Consider the following 21,479-nt stretch of genomic DNA (forward strand, 5'->3'; position numbering starts at 1 on the left):
AGTTGATTAGAGATTTAACTATGATCTGGACAGGGGTTTAGAATGTAGTGGGGAATACAGTACTAGAGGTTATACTTTAGTGTAATTTACAGAATAGTACATAGACTGGAATATAGATTGTAGTTTTTGTAATTGTCTTTAAACTCGATTATAGTCTGGACTATAGACTATCTGGAGTATAGGCTATTGTCTGAACTATAGACTAGACTAGATTATAGACCACACTTGTCTTTAGACACGACTGTAATCTGGACAATCGACCAGATTTTAGTTTACATACTAGAACTATAGAGTAGACTGTTGTCTGGACTATAGAATAGCCAGACTTTAATAGTTTGGGCTATATACTAAACTAGGGTCTGGGTAGATTTGGACTATAGTCTATACTTTAAAGTATAGTCCATAAATTTGGCGGCAACTTTAGGGTAAGTCATATTGTAGAAGATATACATACATACACACATACGTATTTAATAGTGCCACAACAAAATGTAAAGCTTTATGGGAATCTATGAATGGCTCCTAGTGGAGTTGATTAGAGATTTAACTATGATATGGACAGGAGTTTAGAATGTAGTGGGGAATACAGTACTAGAGGTTATACTTTAGTGTAAATTACAGAATAGTACATAGACTGGAATATAGATTGTAGTTTTTGTAATTGTCTTTAAACTCGATTATAGTCTGGACTATAGACTATCTGGAGTATAGGCTATTGTCTGAACTATAAACTAGACTAGATTATAGACCACACTTGTCTTTAGACACGACTGTAATCTGGACAATCGACCAGATTTTAGTTTACATACTAGAACTATATAGTAGACTGTTGTCTGGACTATAGAATAGCCAGACTTTAATAGTTTGGGCTATATACTAAACTAGGGTCTGGGTAGATTTGGACTATAGTCTATACTTTAAAGTATAGTCCACAAATTTGGCGGCAACTTTAGGGTAAGTCATATTGTAGAAGATATACATACATACACACATACGTATTTAATAGTGCCACAACAAAATGTAAAGCTTTATGGGAATCTATGAATGGCTCCTAGTGGAGTTGATTAGAGATTTAACTACGATATGGACAGGAGTTTAGAATGTGGTGGGGAATACAGTACTAGAGGTTATTCTTTAGTGTAAATTACAGAATAGTACATAGACTGGAATATAGATTGTAGTTTTTGTAATTGTCTTTAAACTCGATTATAGTCTGGACTATAGACTATCTGGAGTATAGGCTATTGTCTGAACTATAGACTAGTCTAGATTATAGACCACACTTGTCTTTAGACACGACTGTAATCTGGACAATCGACCAGATTTTAGTTTACATACTAGAACTATAGAGTAGACTGTTGTCTGGACTATAGAATAGCCAGACTTTAATAGTTTGGGCTATAGACTAGACTATAGTGTGTACTAAACTAGGGTCTGGGTAGATTTGGACTATAGTCTAGAATTTAAAGTTGTCTATAGTCTGGAGTAAATACTATAGTCTGGACAATAGATGGGTTTATAGCCAGGACTGTAAATAATCCGGTTTGAACTATAGAGTAGACTATAATCTGGAATATACTACATTCAGGATTATTAACTAGACAAGTGTCTGGACTAGACTATAGTCAGGAATATCGACTACACTGGATTTTAAACAAGACTACAGATAATCTTTAATGAATAATCTATCACAGATTGGACTACAAACTAGATTAGAGACTAAACTGTAGTTTGATATTAAATGATTGGATATGTCTCATTTGTTTTATTTTTTATATAATTTTATTAGTTTTATTAAATATATATGTATATTATGTAGTTTTTTTTTATATTAAATATTACATTATTTAACATAAAACCATTAAAGCTTAGCTTAAAAAATATATTATAAATAGTTTTAATAAAAAGAAATTTACTTTCTTAACTAAAAGTCATAGATAAATACATTTAATAAATCTAGCTGGTTGGGTGATGGGAAAAAAATACAATATTGGAAATTAATGACAAATATACTGACTAGAAATTAGGAAGTACATAGACAAAATAGAGGTTGTATATCAAATAAAATACGCATCTTAAGTTTAAAACAAATTAAAATATATTTTACTTAAAAATAGGTGGGATATTTTGCTCCTTTTTTTAAAATTTTACTTTTTGCATAAAAAAGTGGAATGAATACTTTAATAAACATTAAAACAAATGGTAAAAATTAAAAATGAAATACTTTAAATCTTAACACTGGCTACATGAAAATAAAACAAAAAAGTTGAAACGCTATGTTTTAACATTATGTACTTAAGTTAGTGTCTTTTTGCGCCTTTTCAAAGACCTGGTTGTATATGGAAATATCTTAAGATATGCTTTTGTTCTTTTCTTTTATATATAATTATAATAGTTCATATGTAGTAGAAAAACTGAGTCTTTAAAATCTCCTTTCTCGCTAACGCATTGCTTAGTCGTCAAAGAATAATATTTCCAAAATACGTTTCTGCACATTTTTACGTCTTTCCTTGGACATTTTCAAAAGTTCCGTTGTCACTAGTTCGCCCAATAAATGTTCCGAACTACGCTGTATGCTTGGTTGTGGTGTAGGTGGCACTTGGAATTTATTAAACTGTTGTGTAGGACTTACATTACTATTATGCTGTTGCTGCTGATGCGAGTGATGATGTTGAGGCAATTGTTGATAGAGTTGAAAGAGAAAATCAGCATTTGAGGAAAACATATTGGAAGATGAGGCCTGTGAGTTGTTATTGTGATTGATATTGCTGTTGCCCAAGTTATTTTGATTGTTCATAGAGGAGTTAGAGTGAGAACGCTGTAGTGCAGCATTTGAGGTGGTGGCAGCCATAGTTTGAAAAGGATTTTCGGCGGTATGATGTTCATTAAGCATGGCCTGAGGTTGCAACAAAGAGGAGCTGTTGTCATCGGTATCATCATCATCAGAATCGTCTACAAAGTGTGAGTTATTGTTGCTGCTAGTGTTGAGATTGTTGTGGGAATTGTGATGACTATTATTGCTAGTGTTCTGCTGCTGTTGCTGCTGCAGTTGTGTGGTGGCTGTAGTTGTTGCTGCACTAGTATTGAGTTGTACGCGTGGTTTTTTCATATTATAATTACTAGAGGTGGAGGAATCCATATCATCATTATGGGAATCATTAAAGGAATGGTTATTAAAGTGATGGTTAGTATTATTATTGGTGGCTGCATTCCCGGGCGTATTGGAGGAAGAGGAATGTGCAGCGGCTTGTTGGGGGGTTGAGTGTCCAGCACTCGTGCTGCCATTATGATGATTAGAAGCTCCTAAAGGCGATGATAAAGGTGACTTTATGGATGAAGAAGACGAATGCAAACCACTGCCTGTATTTGCAGCAACGGCAGAGCCATTTAAGTTGCCTGTTCCTCCCACAACAGAAGACAAAGCTGAGCCGGCAGCTTCACGAAAGTGATCATTGTAATTTTGTGAAGAATCGGCTGCCATGGCGGCAGCCACAGTCTGCTGATGTTGCATTTGTGATTGAGATATCTGCTGTAGATGCTGTGAAGCCACTGCTGCGGCAAAATCTCGAAATACTTGATCAGCTTCTAGTTTAACACGGCTATCACCCTCTAAAGCTGAGGCCGCAGCGGCTGCAGAACTCAAAGCACTCATAGCATGTTGCTGGTCAGGGAAATGATGTCCATGTTGACCAAAATGTCCCATACTTTTCATAGAACTATTCGACTTGGAATCCATATTGTAGTCATTAAAATTGGAGCTGTTGGCCGAATGGGGAGAGGTCAAAAAGTTCGGTACATTTCTATACGATTTTCTGGGTTGTATGTGCGAATCTAAGAATTTCATTTTCTCCAAATACGGTCTCGATAAGTGCTCATAGACCGGAGGATCACCCTGTTTACGTTGACTCACATAACGTTCTCGCAAATATTTCCAGCGTTTTTTGCAAGTTTCCACTAAAAGTTAAAAAACTATTTTATAAAGCTGCTCAAAGACCTCGTTAATAAAAAAAAAGTACTCACCATCACTTCTTAACTTCATTGCTATCGAGGACCAAGCCTCATCTTTTGTTTCATACTTATTAGCCGCTACCGGGCCATTGCCATTTGTGCTGCCATTAAGATAATACTTTTGTCGATTGTATATGACAGCATGGTGGGCCACTTCATCGATTAATTGTTCATCCATCATATTGCTAAATAGACAATGAAAAACCAACACAATATTACAAGCTCCCCAATAATAAATACACACGCGCAAAAAAAAAAAACGTCAACACTTCATCCGTAATTAAAGGTCTCTTTAATTTAATTAATTACAACAAACATACACACACCGACCGACCGATTGACTATATTCTGTACAAAATTTTTTTTGTTGTTGTTGGTATGTTTGCATTTTAAGAAAACTAAACATACTCATTGAATTTAGTCCACATTTTATGTTATAACTAGATTTCTATAAACTTTATTAACTTGTTTTTCTTGTGTTTATTTAAAAAAAATGCCTTGTTAATTAATTCTGAATAATTAATATACAAAAAAATACTTTTTTTTGTGGTCTTAAAAATTTTCCGTAACAAAAAAGAAGAACCAAAACAAACTCATGAATTAAAGTGAAGTTGGCTGCAGTTGGCATGTGTAGTGTTATTAGTTCTCAGTGAATGGTTAGCAAATGTGAAATGACGCTCAGATGGGAAGAGTTTGACAGGAAATAAATATACATTTGGCGCGTTCTTATAGGAATTTTGTAAATATACATATTAACAAGTAAAAATAACAGCAAATAATGATTATAAAATAAATGTTAACAAAAATTTTGTTAAAAACATGATTCAACTATTATTATGTTTATTGTTATTATGAGTTGAGAAAACTTATGCTTCAACAGATTTGCATCTTACGTTCGAAAATTCAATCTTTTATGTTTTAACTCAAATATAGATTTTTGGTGGAAAATAAAACTGATCACAGATTTTAATCCTTTTTGCCCTGGAACCTCTAATTTAGCTAGAAATAGGACTTTTATGTTTCAGTGCTAACACGAGACAATTTTTTGATTCTCAATTTTTTTTGCGGATTATTTTATTTAGACAGTTCGATAAATTAAATTTCTTAAAAACTAAATAAAATGTAAAACTTAAAATGATAATTAAATTACATTAAATTAAAAAAAAGAAACAAACATCCTATTATCAACAGTCTTTAGCATCGCTAGTATTCACTTCATTAACGGTCTCAAAGCCCATAGTTTGTTTCGATTTATTAGCAAACCATCTTAGGAAAACAGCACGATTATTGGCAACTATTTAGTATAAAAAAGGGGAAATATTTAATAGAACTTATAAAAATGATAATTTTCTATACTTACAATTATGTTTGTGATCTTTATCGCAAGTGGAAGGACATACAGAGAAATGTACATCGATAGGACGTTCGGCTATAATCTCTAAACGTGGTATTTTTCCATTATCGTTTTCAACACATGGCGGGGCTGCAACTGTTACATTACAAGATTTATTAATATTATTATTATTGTTGCAAGTATGACAATTCTTATTTGTATTTATCACTGGTTTAGTTTTTAAAATATAATATAAACTTTTGCTGGGGGAGGGAGAGTCTAGTAGTGTTGTTGGTGTTTTTTGATCTTCATCTCTAACATGTAGGACTAAAGGATTTGAGTGTTTTTCACATGGTTCAGAAGTGTTTTCGATAGTGTTTGTTGTTGTTGTTGTTGTATATTTGGGTGTAGTAGTGGGCGTTTGTGTGGGCGTAAACGTAGTTGAGTGAGTGTGAGGAAATTGTTGCTTTGCGGTAGTAGTTTCGTCAGAAGTAATTTCATTATTGCTTACTTCATCGCTTTGTTCGTGTAGCTCGATTTCAGAATCCAATACAGCTAATATATCATCGGAAGTATCCACATCGTTTAAAGTTTCTTCTTTGATTGTCGAACTTTCTGCCGTAGTTGTAGTGGTGGGGTCTGCTGCTAATGTATTTTGTATGGGTGGTGTAGCGGTGGTTAGTTGGGTTGTATCTTCGGGAGAAGTTTGTCTTCTCTTTAAGATGGTGGTGCTTTTATCTTCATCTTTCTTTTCCGTTTCTATGGAATTGGAAATTTCTTGTATTTCAGTTTGTTCTTGTGTAACTGCTGGTGTGGTAGTTGCGTCCTTTTCTTTGCTCTTAAGGGTGGTGGTGTGTTCCGTTTCAATAGAATTCGAAATTTCCTCTAGTTCCTTTAGCTCTTTACTATCAGTTGGTAAGGTAGTTGTCTCTATATCTTCCTGAGTGGAGGTTTTAATTTCATCCTTCTTTTCCTCTTCAATTTCCTTTAGTTCCCCACCAACTGTTGCTTTAGTTGTGGCCTCTTTATCCCCTATTACAGTAGTATAATCATCATCAAAATCATCTTCAAACTTTTCAGTTATATAATTAAAATCAGTGGTTTGATCTGTTAACGCATCCATATTTGTGGTTTTACTATGAACTGGTAGAAATTCTTCCCCACTAAAATCGGCATGTCTTAAAGTAACCGATTTTTCATTTAAAGATTTGTGCTCTTCATTGGGTTTAGCTTTAGTCAGCGGTAAAAGTTCTTCATTCTCTAAAGTGCTGGTATTTAGAAATTCTTCATTTTCCATGGAGTTTGTGTTCCCATTTTCTTCCGCCATTAGTGTGGTACTTTCAAAATTGTCTATATTTATTTCAGAATCTAGTAAAGCAATCTCCTCGTCCATGTCTGAGGGTTTATCGGTGCTCTCTTCTGTATTAAGGCTTAAGGTTTCGGTAGTGGTTTGTAATATTTCGGTTTGTGGTAATTCTGTAGTAGTTGTTGTTGTTAATATTTCTAGGTTTTCCTTATTTTCTTGGGATTCCGTGAATTCTAAAGGAGTAGATTCAATATCGTTTGTTAGCGTTTTACTTTCTTGTGGAAAATGTGTGCTAGCAATATCATTTTCTTGTGATATTTCAGATTCTAGACTAGATTCTTCGGAATCTTTAGATGTTGGATCTGATACCGGCTGTTTGGTGGTGGTTTGTATAGTATTCGAAGTTATATCATTATCCGTAAAATCGGAAAGATCATCATAAGATATATCATCTTCTAAAGAAGAAGATTCCACTGATCGTGTGTGTATAGTTTGAGTAAATTGTTTGTTATCTTCTGCAGGAGTTTGCAAGGTGGTAAGATCTGTTTCCTGCTCCTCTGAGTTGGATACTTCCTCATCTTTTATGTTATTATCTTCTAGGTAATCTGCTGTATCTGTCTCTGGCTTATGAGTAGTTTCCCTGGTAACAGCTGTAGTTTTCTCCGATGATTGTGTTGTCTCTGCCGTTTCCAAATTAGTTTCAGAGTCCAAAAGATTCGATTCCGCTTCTTCGTTTACTAAACTATCCTTTTCTAAGTCTAAAACAGTTTCTTGTGGAAGTTGAGTAGTTTCCAAACTGTCCTCGGTGGTGGTCGTTAAAGTGGTGGGTAATTGTGTGGTAGTGGTGATAGTGACAGTGGGTGTAATAGTTGTTAAGTTCTGTTCAAGTATTGTACTTCTAGAACCTCGTGTAAATGCCGTATCAAGTGTTGTACTCTTGGGTTCAGTTTCGACTTTAACAGAATCTGAACTAGTGGTTGTGAGTTTGGGTAAACAAGTTTTGGTTTGTGTCTGTGAAATGTCTTTGGAGGGAATATCTGAAATTTATTTTGGCAAAAAGTTTTTAAAACAAAAAAATAGATTTTCAATAAAAAAATGTTTTGAATTAGTAATGTTGGAGATGTTCCTTAGAAATGTAACTTTTTTTTGAAAATCCTACAAATATACATACCAGTGGGCAAGGGTTTATCATTACTTTCATCACTTTCTATCATATTTTCGCAGGGTTCTGGTTTCACCGATTTGTCTGGCATATCTGTGGTTTTTGCCAAAACTGTGGTGGAGGTGGTAGTTGTTTCCTCTTTTGCCGTAGTGGATGTTATTACTTCATTTTCCTCCTCCATAGAGGGTTTTACAGTTTCCCGTTCAGTTTCTTCTATTAGTACATCTGGCTGATCTGTTTCTTCTTCAGTAATTTCCGTAGTTGCAGAAGTTGCTTCTACTTCTTCAGTCTCTGCCGTGGTATCCATTATAGGATCATCAGTTTCCGATTTACTCTCATCCAATGTTGTGGAAGTTTCTTCATCAAGGCTTTGCTCTGTGGTATCAGTTTCAGAACCAGAACCTTCTATGCTATTTGTTTCTTCGGAACTAATAGTTGTTGCAATAAGGTCTTGAGCTTCTTCTTCTATTTCATCGCTTTGTTTTTTCTCTTCATTGTTTTCAATATCCAAATAGTCAGTTAAAACATCAGCTCCACTGTCGTTTTGTTCCACAGCTTCTGTAACTAAAGTGGTTTCTGAGGTCTCGGGAGCCACAGTTGTAATCACTTCTTCTTCGGCTTCATTTTCGCTCTTATCACTTTTAGTTTCATTTATATTACAATTGATATTCATTTCTGTTAGGGAATATGAAAAGAAATTTATTCACACATCACTGAGAATCCCTTGAAAAGTTTATAATTACCCTCTGCCGATTGTTCTACGGGATACAAATTCTCCTCTAAAGAATCAAAATCATATTGTGCTGGATACATGGCCGGCTGATACGATATACTATTCGCTTTAGGATAAACCAATTCCGCTACTTGTATGCAATCGCAGGGCACTTGTTCTGAGGGTAAACATTCATTCTTTTGCAAATCATAGAAATTACCAGTGGGACATCTTTAAGAAAATACACAATATATTAATATATCTTTGATCAGAAAAGTCTTATAACTCACCTTAATCTTGTCTGCATATAGACACCATTCTTTTGTAAATCACACTTATAGTATAGAGAACAATCGGATGGCGAACGGAATACGCCATTTTCATAACAGGGTGGAAATTTATTGGCACAATATTCGGGTATATAAGAACTATGTGGTGATATTTGTGTGGGTGTACATTTATTACCATTGATGCATTTCTTGGAGGCGGGAGAAAAGACCATATATGCGGGGCAGGAATAGATTTTGGGCTGTAGATCTTCTTCACATTTGTAATAGAGATGACAATCGGAGAAGAGGGGAAAACGTCCTACTCCTGAACAGGTGGGTATATATTCAGGTGGTGGATTTTGAGCACATTGTCCACTCGAGTTATTGAAGATCTGTTTAGGATGGGAAATTACTTGAATTATTTGAATTTCGCAGAGATTATTTAATCTGGGTCTGAGAAGTGTCCTGCATAAACATTATGTGCTAGTAAAGCGTCAAAGGAAGAATAGCTTTACTTCTGCAATACACTGCTGAAGCACACTGATGGCTTACCGAAGCTTATTGTGAATGCTTTTTAAAAGTTCAGAAGTGGAAAAGACAAAGATCGCTCAAACCAGCGTCCAAGTATTGGAAGAATTACTACATAAAAATTGTTGTCAAACTCAACAGGAACTTGTAAAATCATTAGCAGCTTATCAAGCAGTAATTTCAAAATGTTTGCGAGCAGCTGGAGTAATCTAAAATCTGGCAAATTCTCTACCATACAAATTGAAGTCGAGAAAGACTTTGAATTTGCATGTCTGAAATTCTACTTGAAAAGAAAATCATTTTTGCTGCGATCATTACTCTCAATAACATATGAATCGATACGATAACCCGAAACGTAAGAGATCGAATTTGAAGCCCGGCCAACTAGCCGAATCGATGCCAATGCCAAATATCCATGGCACTAAGGTAATGCTCTGTATTTGTTGGAATCAAAAGATTTCTACCTATTATGAGCTGCTGAAATTTTATCAAACCGAAGCGTAAGAGATCGAATTTGAAGCCCGGCCAACTAGCCGAATCGATACCAAAGCAAAATATCCATGGTGCCAAGGTAATTCTCTGTATTTTTTTGAATCAAAGAGTCCTATCTATTTTGAGCTGCTGAAATTTGATCAAACTATCACAGGGAATCTGTATTTGAAGCGAATATTTCCCGAAATATGATCAGAATATGCGACTAGACATGAAAGTGTGGAAGCACTCAGCCACATGATTCAATACCTGTTAAAAATTAAATAAAATGATGGGCTTGGAAAGTTTTGCTTCATCTGCTTTATAGTTAAGACTTTGACCAGTTATCAACTGGTGAACAACTCTCTTTCTGAGATACGCAGCGCATTAGAACAAGGTATCCAAAATAGGCTTGCTGCGCTCTTGTCCACAAAAGAAGAGCAGTTCTTTTGGAGATACCATGATACCAGAAAGACGAAGAATGATCATGGCTAAGAATGGCCAATATTTTGAAAAATTAGTTATACTTCATAATTGGCCTCATTCTCAACGACAGGTGGATGACCTGTAAGTACATTAATCCAAAATCCCGACTTCTTGTATACATTCCTAAAGGATTGAACGCCTTTGAATCCGAATCAGTATTTTACGCTTCAGATTTTCGAGCTATCGTGTCCTAAAATTTGAGAACCTGCATTTTTGTCCATATTTGAGACATTATAATATGCGCGAAGACTGTTTTATTTATAAAGTTTGTTAAATCCGAATCTGGCCTCAGAATTTCTCCAACACATCAGGTTTTCGACTTTTAGGTTAATATATCTTAATGAAGATGGAAGACATAACAGGGATTAAACCTTAAAGTCGTCAGATTAGCCTTTCAGATTGGGACATTTTAAATTATTTAGGATGCGATATCTCGAAAATCGAATGTGATGGAGTCATTATGAAGCCAGCTTCGGATTTATTGTAGGGTTTTATAAATCGACTTGCGCATAATCGAACAATCGACTTTTTGTAGAAAAAAGTCAAAAAGTCAAAGTCAACTATTTTGTTCCAAAAAAGTCGATAACTCGACTACAGTCTATGAAAAAAGTCGAAAAGTCAAAAAAAAGTCGAAAAAATTCGAAAAGTCGAAAAAATTCGAAAAGTCGATAAAAGTCGAAAAGCCGGAAAAAATCGAAAAATCTACTTTTCATAAATGGGAAAAAGTCGACTCTTTATTTCAACTATAGAATGTATATTGTTGGTCTGAGATATCATTTAAACTGTACGACTTTAAAATTATCTTCCAATGTTTAATATTCTTATCTCTTTGGGCCATGGATAAATTCCAGATTCAGATTTATTGTAGCTTAATCCTTTACAAATGTGAACATTGGCTTCTGGGGGTTAAAAATTCATTGGCCTGAGATTTCATATAAACTATGTGATTTTGAAGTTATTGCACAAGGTATTATTCTTAGATCATTTTATTTCCTTGGACCTTTTCGCAGAACCCTTCAAATGTTTATAGAGATTGTTGTTGTATTAGAGAACTGCAAAACTTTTGACTTTATCCATTGTTAAACAAATAAGTCCTTGAGTCATTACAACAATTTAAAGAACTTTTTCAAACTTAAAACTAAAAACTCACCTGTAAATTTTGACATTTTCCAAATATCACACAATCCGGTTTACAAACATAATAATATTGATGTTGTTCCGGATGAGCTTTCACGCCCACATATTGATTCGAACAACGTTTGTGCTAAGAAAATATAAATCAATTTTAACTCCTTTCTTAAAATACAACTCTGCATAACTACTTACATAATCCACTAATACGGGTACGCCACCTCCCGGAAATGGTCTTAAAATACCACGACGTTGATCAAAATATGTACCTGGTGGAGAATATAAAGGTGAATGTTGGGCATAGGGTTGTGGATAAGGACCGGGTTGATAAGGACCGGCGGCGGCGGCTGCTGCATAGGTATAACCATAATCGTTATAAGGTAAATAATAGGGTTGTTGTAAACTATGATAATTGGGTGACACAAGATGGCGACTGTTGACTTGTTGCCAATACAGGGTGGTTATTAATAACAAATACACAGCACTAAACATTATTTAGTTTAAATATATAATGTATTTTAAAGTTTTTGGATTTTTTTGTAATAATTTTGAAATTTATTTATTTGTTTATTTAATTAAATTTGTTATCGTTTTAATTAAAAACATTTATATAGATATTTTTTAATAATTCGTTTTTTTATTATCTTTTTTATAAAACGTTTAGTTTATCCACTAAATATTTCATTTTTTTTTTCATTCAATAAAAAAAAATTCTAGGATTTTTTTTAAATATATTAGTTGCACTAAATCGTTAAGTTATTTTCAATTATATTTCCGTTTAATTAATATTTTAAATATTCTACTTCTTTCATTAATTGCGTTGTTGTTTACTTAAGCAAGTTTAGCGCACGTTTGCTTAATTTCCGCTTTGTAACGGTTGTTTAAATGCATTTTATTACTCAAACTGAAGCACAACTCATACCTGCTGTTCATTTATTTCTTTTTCTAAAATCTTAATTACTCAAATTTCAATTTTCATTTCGTTTCTTGCATAACTCAAATATGAATTTGACTCAATTTTATTTTCATAAATAATTATGCAAATTTCTTTCTTTATTTTCAAATTTCAAAAACAATAAACTTCTAAATTGATATCAAAAGTTTTGAAAACTGAGTAGAAGTTTCTATATAGTTTGTTTTATAAACTTTTTAGTTACGTTTATGTCTCGTAATGAAAGTCAAGTTCAGGGTGATGATATAATTTATGAAAACTTCACCTTATTATTTTTCAGCTTATTAAGCAAGTTTGTTTAATGAATTAATAAATAATTAAATATGTATAACAAATAGAAATTGATTATTCAGTTCTCGGAAAATTTAAACATGTTAAATTGTTTATAAATAGAATTTGTTTAGATAAACGAAAAATTTTAAATTTTTTAATTAAAGACAATATTTTTGTTTAATAAACTAATGAGTAGAGTTACTCATGACCTCATATATAGTTTGAAATATAATAAAAGGAGTACAATTTTTTCCCTTTTCCGTTCAGAATGGTGTAGCGACTTGATTTCGGTTTCTTCTAAACAACCGCATAATTTCCTATGCCGCTTAAAAGGAACTCCTTTCAGCACAAGAACGAATCAGGTCAATTTCGTATATCCAGTTCTGAATCGATCGATACAATTAGTAGTCGGAGGGGTCAAAGTTTGGAATGTAAGGCAAGTGAGGCAGAACTTTCCAACCACTTCTTTCTTACTAGTTTTGAACAATTTATCGCTGGTTCAATTTATGATACTGGGTCCCCCACCGGAGGCATGTTACATTGGTGTTATTGCAATATCCCGGGGAAAAGAGTTGCTACCAATACCTCTAGTCTGCCGGGACCATGATGATGATCAAATGTATCTTCGGCCTTTCAATGGCATGATTTGACATGGCGTCTTACCAGAGTACTATATAATCTGGCACTACGGTTGGCCAGTTGCCCACAGGACTTGTCCTGGCTGATTAGTTGGTTGAGGTTCCTTCGGGATCCACGTAATGACTATGGTTCAAACCCAAATACGCGGGGAAGGGAATCTTGATTCAAGGACTGATATATCCAAATGCCATATATGTTTCGATTCTCTCTCCGGTGCTGTTGCCATCTCAACAGATGTCACTGGGTGATGTGACAGAGCAACATATGCTGGATTCCTGAACCCGTCTTACTCTTCGCGTAGTAGGGCGCCCGTATAGGTTGGGGAATTTTCAATTTGATACTTGGTAGTTGCCTGTCATCTCGTAGATCGTTCTTTATGGTCTAAGAATGGAACTGATGTAATTGGTGAAGGATCGGGAGAGACTCCTCTGCCCGACAGAAGACTATATAGTCTGATTTAGTAGACTTTTTACTTCAGTTAAGTTCTCGGTGCTGTTGCCATCTTAACATGATTCATATTGTTTCATGCTACGCGACTTATGGTTGAGGCCCACCACTCAACTTGTCGGGGCAATTATTGGGTTCGGGATTTGCATTGGGATTGATCCCAAGCTGCCTGTCATTCCGCAAAGGGAAATAAAGCCGTTAAGGCAGGTGTTCACGTAAAGAACTCGACAATCTTTCAATTCTGGGCCTTTTTTTGCAGTTAATCCTCGCTTTAAATGGATCAATTGCATTCGATATACGTTCTCTGTGATGTTTTGTCCAACTTTCAGCAGCTCATAATAGATTGGACAATTTTGGTCTCAACAAATAAAGAGCAATACCTTAGCGCCCTGGACATTTGGCTGTGGTGTCGATTTGGCCGTCCACTTTCAGCAGCTCATAATGGATTGGACCCTTTTGGTCTCAAGAAAAGGGTCCAATTTGGTCTCAACAAAAGGGTCCAATCTGGATATTTGGCTTTAGTATCGATTACGGTACAGTCACATAAAAGGTTTCGCACCTTCTTCTTCTTTATCTAAGATTTTATTTTACTGCTATGGTCCCAGAATGAACCATCTGATACTGATTACAAACACGACTAGACAATCCAGATGAAGAGGGTTATACGAAGATATCTCAGCCTGAGCTCTTGTAGAGCTGGACAGTCAAAGTTGTTGTAGGATTCTTATTATTCAACCAGATCAGTGCAGGCATTAGACAATCTGAAGGAAAAGATCGCGTCGTCCCGTAGAACAGTGTCTTCTCTGGTTAGTTTTTGGATTCGGTCTTCGTGCCATTCCGATGATTCATATTTCAATGAGACAAGCTTAAGGGTCGATTCAGCAGAAATACATTTAGTATAGCTGTCGGAGGCAGGTATATAAGACATTACCTTTAAACTAACCTGAGCCATTGAGCTTATAGCGTTTGTAATAGCAAGACAAGCCAGACTATGTATAAACTGGATGGATGTGACTTGGTTTCTACCATATTAATGAGCTATAGGTTAAAATAGGTCTTATGACCGCTGTGTACATCCAGAGCACAAGTCAGTTTCGAATACATTCTGGAACCTTATTTAAAGATAAATCTATTAAGAAAAGAATGGTATACGAAGGACCTTTCTGTTGATATACATACATACATATATAGGAGAACATGTGTTCAAGATACATTAAAAAATAAGGTCAACAAAATGGAATTTTAAAAAATAAAATCGAAAATTAAAAAAATTAATCTTAACAAATTTGAGAATAGAATATAATAATATTAATAAGATTCCTTTAATATTCCCAAAAAAAATTGAAAACTTCAAATCTTCTTGTAATATTACCATAATTAGTTTACGGAAATCTAAAAAAAAGTTCATTCATATTGACGGAAATAAAAGCTGTATACATCTAAAACTTCCGTAATTCAAAGAAAACAGACAGACAGTTGTAAATTGTGGTGAATGATTGTGTATTTTTAAAGCAGACGCGTGGTATTCTTGTGGTTTGATGCAAAATATTCATACAGTTACTAACTTCTTAATTTCCGAGCTAAAATACTGTATTAATAAGAATATTTTATTATTTTATTCTTTTACGTTTCAAGGTCATTTAAAAAGTTTTAAAAATAATATAAAAATTGTATAAAATCTCTACCTATATTTTATTATTTATATGTATACTTAATAAGCAATGCATATTATAAATTTAAAAAAAAGTTATAGTTAATAACTGCTGCTTTATTTAATGTCGTCGAATAGAATACACACATTATTTTATACAAACTAAAGAATCACTGAAATTTTAATAATTACACGTACTTTAATCTCTAAATAAAGTTTAAAATATAACGTTAACTAAGATGGAAAATGGTCTAACTAATGTTAAGAGTTGTCTTGAAAACATTTTGGTTCTGCTCCAATAAACTATATTTGCCAGACAATCTGCTCTTACATTGTCAGGGTGACCTTCATAGACGGGTTCCCCACAAAGTGTGAGTTTGTTGTATCTACCCAGTTCATTTAGATATGTCAAACAGTTGCCATTTGTCTGTTGGGAACCATCTGTAAACCATAGTAGATCAGCATGTTCCTGCCACCAAGTTGGGTTAACTCATTGGTCCATTTTTGGTATAAGAACCTTAAAGGCTCTATGTAGCCACAGAACTATTGATCCACAGTCAGGAACCCATATATGTATATGTAGCGGTAGAACGTGCAGAATGGCACCAAGAGCATATGTGGGACAACTTCTCGAAGCCTCCGTTATGGTGAAAATGAGACACAAATGACTAGTCTATAGTCCTCTAGTCGATACTCGTCTAGTCTATAGTCGTCTATTCTATAGTCGTCTAATCTATAGTCGTCTAGTCTATAATCGTCTAGTCTGTAGTCGTCTAGTCTATAGTCGTCTGGTCTATAGTCGTCTAGTCTATAGTCGTCTAATCTATAGTCGTCTAGTCTATAGTCGTCTAGTCTATAGTCGTCTAGTCCATAGTCGTCTAGTCTATAGTTTCTAGTCTATAGTCGTCTAGTCTATAGTCGTCTAGTCTATAGTCGTCTAGTCTATAGTCGTCTTGTCTATAGTCGTCTAGACTATAATCGTCTAGTCTATAGCCGTCTAGTCTATAGACGTCTAGTCTATAGACGTCTAGTCTATAGACGTCTAGTCTAGAGACTAGTCTATAGTCTAGTCGATACTCGTCTAGTCTATGGTCTAGTCGATACTCGTCTAGTCTATAGTCGTCTAGTCTATAGTCGTCTAGTCTAAAGTCGTCTAGTCTATAGTTTTCTAGTCTATAGTCGTCTAGTCTATAGTCGTCTAGTCTATAGTCGTCTAGTCTATAGTAGTCTAGTCTATAATCGTCTAGTCTATAGTCGTCTAGTCTATAGTCGTCTAGTCTATAGTCGTCTAGTCTATAGTCGTCTAGTCTATAGTCGTCTAGTCTATAGTCGTCTAGTCTATAGTCGTCTAGTCTATAGTCGTCTAGTCTATAGTCGTCTAGTCTATAGTCGTCTAGTTTATAGTCGTCTAGTCTATAGTCGTCTAGTCTATAGTCGTCCAGTCTATAGTCGTCCAGTCTATAGTCTTCTAGTCTATAGTCGTCTAGTCTATAGTCGTCTAGTCTATAGTCGTCTAGTCTATAGTCGTCCAGTCTATAGTCGTCTAGTCTATAGTCTTCTAGTCTATAGTCGTCTAGTCTATAGTCGTCTAGTCTATAGTCGTCAAGTCTATAGTCGTCTAGTCTATAGTCATCTAGTCTATAGTCGTCTAGTCTATAGTCGTCTAGTCTATAGTCGTCTAGTCTATAGTCGTCCAGTCTATAGTCGTCTAGTCTATAGTCGTCTAGTCTATAGTCATCTAGTCTATAGTCGTCTAGTCTATAATCGTCTAGTCTAGTCTAGTGTATAGTCTAGTCTATAGTTTATATAGTCTATAGTCTCGTCTATAGTCTAGTCTATATTCTAGTCTATAGTCTAGACTATAGTATAGTCTGCAGCTGTTTTTGTTTTAGCTGACCATATAGTTTGTTTGTTGAAAAAAAATTACATACCAGACGTAAATAATAATCGTACGTTTTAAAAAATTCACTTGATTTTAAAATTATTCTATTTATTTTGTAAACATTTATGAAAAATTTGTTTAAATTTACTCCTACTCCAAAAATACACAGCGCATGTCCTACAGGTTTTTGGAATCTATATATAATTAACTCGAAGTCCCTTCTAAAAGTTCCCAGTGCGTTTAATAATATTAGTTTTATTCATTTCATTTCTTAAATAAACAATAATTTTAAAATAATTTTTATTAGTTTATAAATAAAAAACAATAATAAGTTAATTTCCTTTATTTCTTTGTATATAAAATATTTTTAAATTCTGCTAATCTTTCAAGAACTGAGTCTAGTTTCTCTTCTATTTTCTCTAAGCGACTTTCTGGACTGTGAGTGGTTTGTTTTCTCAAAATTTGTTTAGCTCTATTTACTAAATGTTCATTTAATTTTAAATTCTCTAATGAATATATATAATTTAGTAATTTAGTTATGGAATATTTTTCTTCCTTATCATTACTTTTCATACGTGATATCATAATAGTTTGAGCACTTTCCATGTCATTTACGTCCGGTAATTTTTTGAACGGTACGGTATTTTTTTTATTGGGCAAAATTGAGATTTGACCATAGATAGTTAAATCTATACGTAAACTTTTAAAAAAGTGATCAAGAGGTCGTAAAAATGGACGCTTTTTAGCTAGCTTCCCATAACGGGAGAGAACATCGATGCGAGCAATGATGTCGTTAAATTTTGCTTCATCTCTAATTGCTTGGATGTCACTTACGGCCAGGCCATTGAGTAGATTGTACAAAATGATGCTGAATAGAACAAACGAGAGAAATAACAAATATGCAAATATCGTATCTAATTCCAAATTACCGGCATCAAATTCTCCGGTAAACATAACAATGGTTTTTGTAAAAGCCCCCAAAGGATTAGAAAATCTATTAAAGTCCTTTTCGGTTGAGTTTTCCGCTATATTCTTGTCAGTTACATTACCATATTTAAGGTAGAAACACAAAGTATATGAGAATAGAAAAAAGGAGTATATTAGAAAACTTCTGAAGAATGTTTTAAATACCGCCTTTAACATTTGCAAATTAGTACAGATAAAAGTGTTGGGTATACAGCTCACTAAAGACACCAACTCATAGTTCAAAAGCATAATACAACATATTGCTGCATTGCGTTGCACTTCGAAATCCATATTGTCGGCACATGTCATAACGGATACTATTATTAGCAATATTTCCAAATAGTTAGTAAATGATTTCAAATACGTGATGGGAGCAAAAATTAATTGCAGACATTCCCTAGCACTAAAGCCTAACATCGCAATATCTGAAAATAGCATGGAAACTTCTTTAAGACACTCATTATCAAGCTCACAGAATTTAACACAAATCCGTGTGAACATAGTAACGGTTAAAAGGCCGGATAATGCAAAGTTAGTAAAAAATACTTGCAAATGTTTATGCCATTTGAATATCAAGAGGGTGGTTATGATGGGATGTTGCAGCAGATAATGGTAATCCTGGTATCTGGTAAAAAAAAGTATGGGTAATAAATAATCATCCATCTCTTTGTTAATCTTTTGCGATGAAGTAAGAAAATTTTTATAATCCAATATTATTTCATAATTTTTATCGTCCAACTTATGATCGCTGGATGATATACAATCATCTAAATGTTCTTCGAAGAGAGAAGGACTGATATAATATAATGCTAGTTCTTGTTCCTGATTTTCAAGGCTAATGCAAGCTCCTCTCTTTAAAAGTTCCTTAACAGCTTTCTTGTTGCCATATTTGGCGGCATAGTGTAGAGCGGTGTACTTATTATCGGGGTCAGTATCATTTATATCGATTTTACTAGAATCCAATAATATATAAAAACATTGCCAATAGTTGGCTGAATCTAGCAAAGTTTTATCACACAATTTGACTACCACATGGATCAAGAGTTGGTCATCAGCATGAATTACAATGTTGCTTTGTTGTAAAAGTTTTTTGAGGGCATGTGAATTGCCATAAAAACGGGCAATTTGCAGCAGATTTGTATTGTCTGAGGTGATGCAATTACAGTCTAAACCACTATCCAATATCAAATCAAACGCCTTATGACACTCCCGCTCTATAGATTCTACCAATAATTGTAACTTCTCTTCTTTTTTCATATATCCTTCTTTTGCTGTATACAGCTGTTTAAATAGTTCCATTTGGCCACTTTCTATATAACTCAAAAGGAAATCAAATGTTAGTTTATCGTCTAAGCGAGCAAATAATATCTTTAATTCAGCCTCTAGTAAGGCATCCATTTTAATATCGTTTAAAGATAAAAATATTTCGATGATTCTATATTTGATTTCCTTATTTATATTATTATTTTTTACCACATACCACAGTGGAGTCATTTTGCTGGAATCGCAAACATTGGGCGAGGCTCCGTATTGCAGTAAAATATTCATACATTTTATGATATTGTCCGCATTTTTATTGTTAAGTCTTTTAGCCAGCAGATTAAGAGGAGTTAATTCTGAATATTTGTAATCGACATCTATGCCGGGCAGAGCTAAAAGTTCTTTCAAATTATCAGGATCCTGAGAATCGGTGACATAGTTAATGGCTGCCTTTTTACAGCACCTGTTAATCTAAAGTACAATCCATAGATATACTGAGTATTTAATTGCTCTTTTACTTTTTACTCACATAATTTGGATTGTAACCTGCCCGCAGTAATTCTTTCACAAATTTCGAACATCCAGGGGTTTGTAAAACGTTTTCGAAAACTCTAAAATATTTCTTATTATGGTTTTTAGTAATTAGGGTGCTACGAAATTTAGAAATATTTCGTTTAGCCTTTGACAATTTTTTCTGCAAATAAATTATTTACTAAATACTATCCGAAATTAATTCTTAGCACATCAACGCACCTTACAATAGCCGAAAGAGGACTTATTAGTAAACATCATTAAGGAAATTTAAGAAGACAAGAATATAATAATTTTTAATCTATGCAGGTAGCTATTGTTTAACGGACTAAAGGTTTTGAACTGAATAATTTTTAGCATTCGATGTGGTATTGCATCCAAAGAGGAGACTTAGTAATAATTTGTGGTGGAATAAAAATACCATATTAATATTTATACCCTACAGCCGCTATAGTGGGAAGGGTGTTATGTGTTTGTGCTGATGTTTGTAACATCCAAAAATATTGGTCCTTCACCTACACATTAAAGAATACTAATCGACTTAGAATCACTTTCTGAGTCGAAATAGCTATGGCCGTCCGGCAGTCTGCCCGTCTGTGAGTCCATGTAAGCCTTGTGCCAACGCTAAAGGTAGAAATTTTCAAGATAATTTTGTTAAATTAAGCCGATTTTCGTAATGATAGGACCTCATTTGACTCTAGCCCCCATACAAAGTCCTCTTCCGAAAATGACTTGTAGGTCAAAATTTATATATAAACACAAATATCACGATGAAATTATGCATAAATAACTTTAATATAGACGTAAATCCCTTAACCAAAATTTATAAGGATGAGCCCATATTTACTCTGTCCCCGATAAAACATGTCTTTTAAAAAATCTCTATTTTTGCCAACTGATTGTTAATATGTTTCAGAATTCAGGTAAAAGGAAACAAAATGCTTTATTATTTAAGAAATACTGCACATCTGTAACATACTCGTAGGTGTAATGTACCATATGATCGGCTATGACCGATTCTTACTTGTTTTATGCAAGATATTTTTACTTGTTTTATTTGTTTTTATTTGGATCGTTTAAAAATATTTAGAACTGGTAACGTTTTATTAGTTTATCTGATACTAACTAACTAACTAACTAACTAACTAACTAACTAACTAACTAACTAACTAACTACTAACTAACTAACTAACTAACTAACTAACTACTAACTACTAACTAACTAACTAACTAACTAACTAACTAACTAACTAACTAACTAACTAACTAACTAACTAACTAACTAACTAACTAACTAACTAACTAACTACTAACTAACTAACTAACTAACTAACTAACTAACTAACTAACTAACTAACTAACTAACTAACTAACTAACTAACTAACTAACTAACTAACTAACTAACTAACTAACTAACTAACTAACTAACTAACTAACTAACTAACTAACTAACTAACTAACTAACTAACTA

General features: G+C 33.9%; 3 protein-coding genes across 4 annotated transcripts; all 3 read right to left on the reverse strand.

The window, feature by feature from the left end:
* Positions 1-1,836: 1,836 nt before the first annotated feature.
* On the reverse strand, positions 1,837-4,608 carry LOC119603975 (putative uncharacterized protein DDB_G0286901). 2 transcript variants are annotated; one of them, XM_037956282.1, is made up of 3 exons: positions 4,417-4,608; positions 4,021-4,193; positions 1,837-3,954 (listed from the first exon to the last, which is right to left on the reverse strand). In XM_037956282.1, the coding sequence occupies exons 1-3, from the start codon at positions 4,434-4,436 to the stop codon at positions 2,453-2,455; spliced, it is 1,695 nt and encodes a 564-aa protein (XP_037812210.1). In that variant the 5' UTR covers positions 4,437-4,608; the 3' UTR covers positions 1,837-2,452. The 2 variants fall into 2 exon arrangements, with proteins under 2 accessions (XP_037812210.1, XP_037812211.1); XM_037956283.1 differs by having other exon boundaries at positions 4,547-4,571.
* A 459-nt stretch (positions 4,609-5,067) lies between these two features.
* Positions 5,068-11,902, reverse strand: LOC119603973. The gene is made up of 7 exons (XM_037956280.1): positions 11,602-11,902; positions 11,426-11,539; positions 8,812-9,182; positions 8,553-8,752; positions 7,819-8,484; positions 5,369-5,497; positions 5,068-5,302 (listed from the first exon to the last, which is right to left on the reverse strand). Exons 1-7 carry the CDS (start codon positions 11,896-11,898, stop codon positions 5,193-5,195), a joined length of 1,887 nt encoding a protein of 628 aa, XP_037812208.1. The 5' UTR covers positions 11,899-11,902; the 3' UTR covers positions 5,068-5,192.
* Positions 11,903-17,514: 5,612 nt separating this feature from the next.
* LOC119603978 (transient receptor potential cation channel protein painless-like) lies at positions 17,515-20,265 on the reverse strand. The gene is made up of 4 exons (XM_037956286.1): positions 20,230-20,265; positions 20,006-20,170; positions 17,731-19,947; positions 17,515-17,520 (listed from the first exon to the last, which is right to left on the reverse strand). The coding sequence occupies exons 1-4, from the start codon at positions 20,263-20,265 to the stop codon at positions 17,515-17,517; spliced, it is 2,424 nt and encodes an 807-aa protein (XP_037812214.1).
* Between the last annotated feature and the right edge of the window lie 1,214 nt (positions 20,266-21,479).

The sequence above is a fragment of the Lucilia sericata genome, unplaced genomic scaffold (assembly GCF_015586225.1).
Source record: "Lucilia sericata isolate MDLA Ls3-8-SP2 unplaced genomic scaffold, ASM1558622v1 Contig000350F_arrow, whole genome shotgun sequence".
Classification (NCBI taxonomy): domain Eukaryota; kingdom Metazoa; phylum Arthropoda; class Insecta; order Diptera; family Calliphoridae; genus Lucilia; species Lucilia sericata.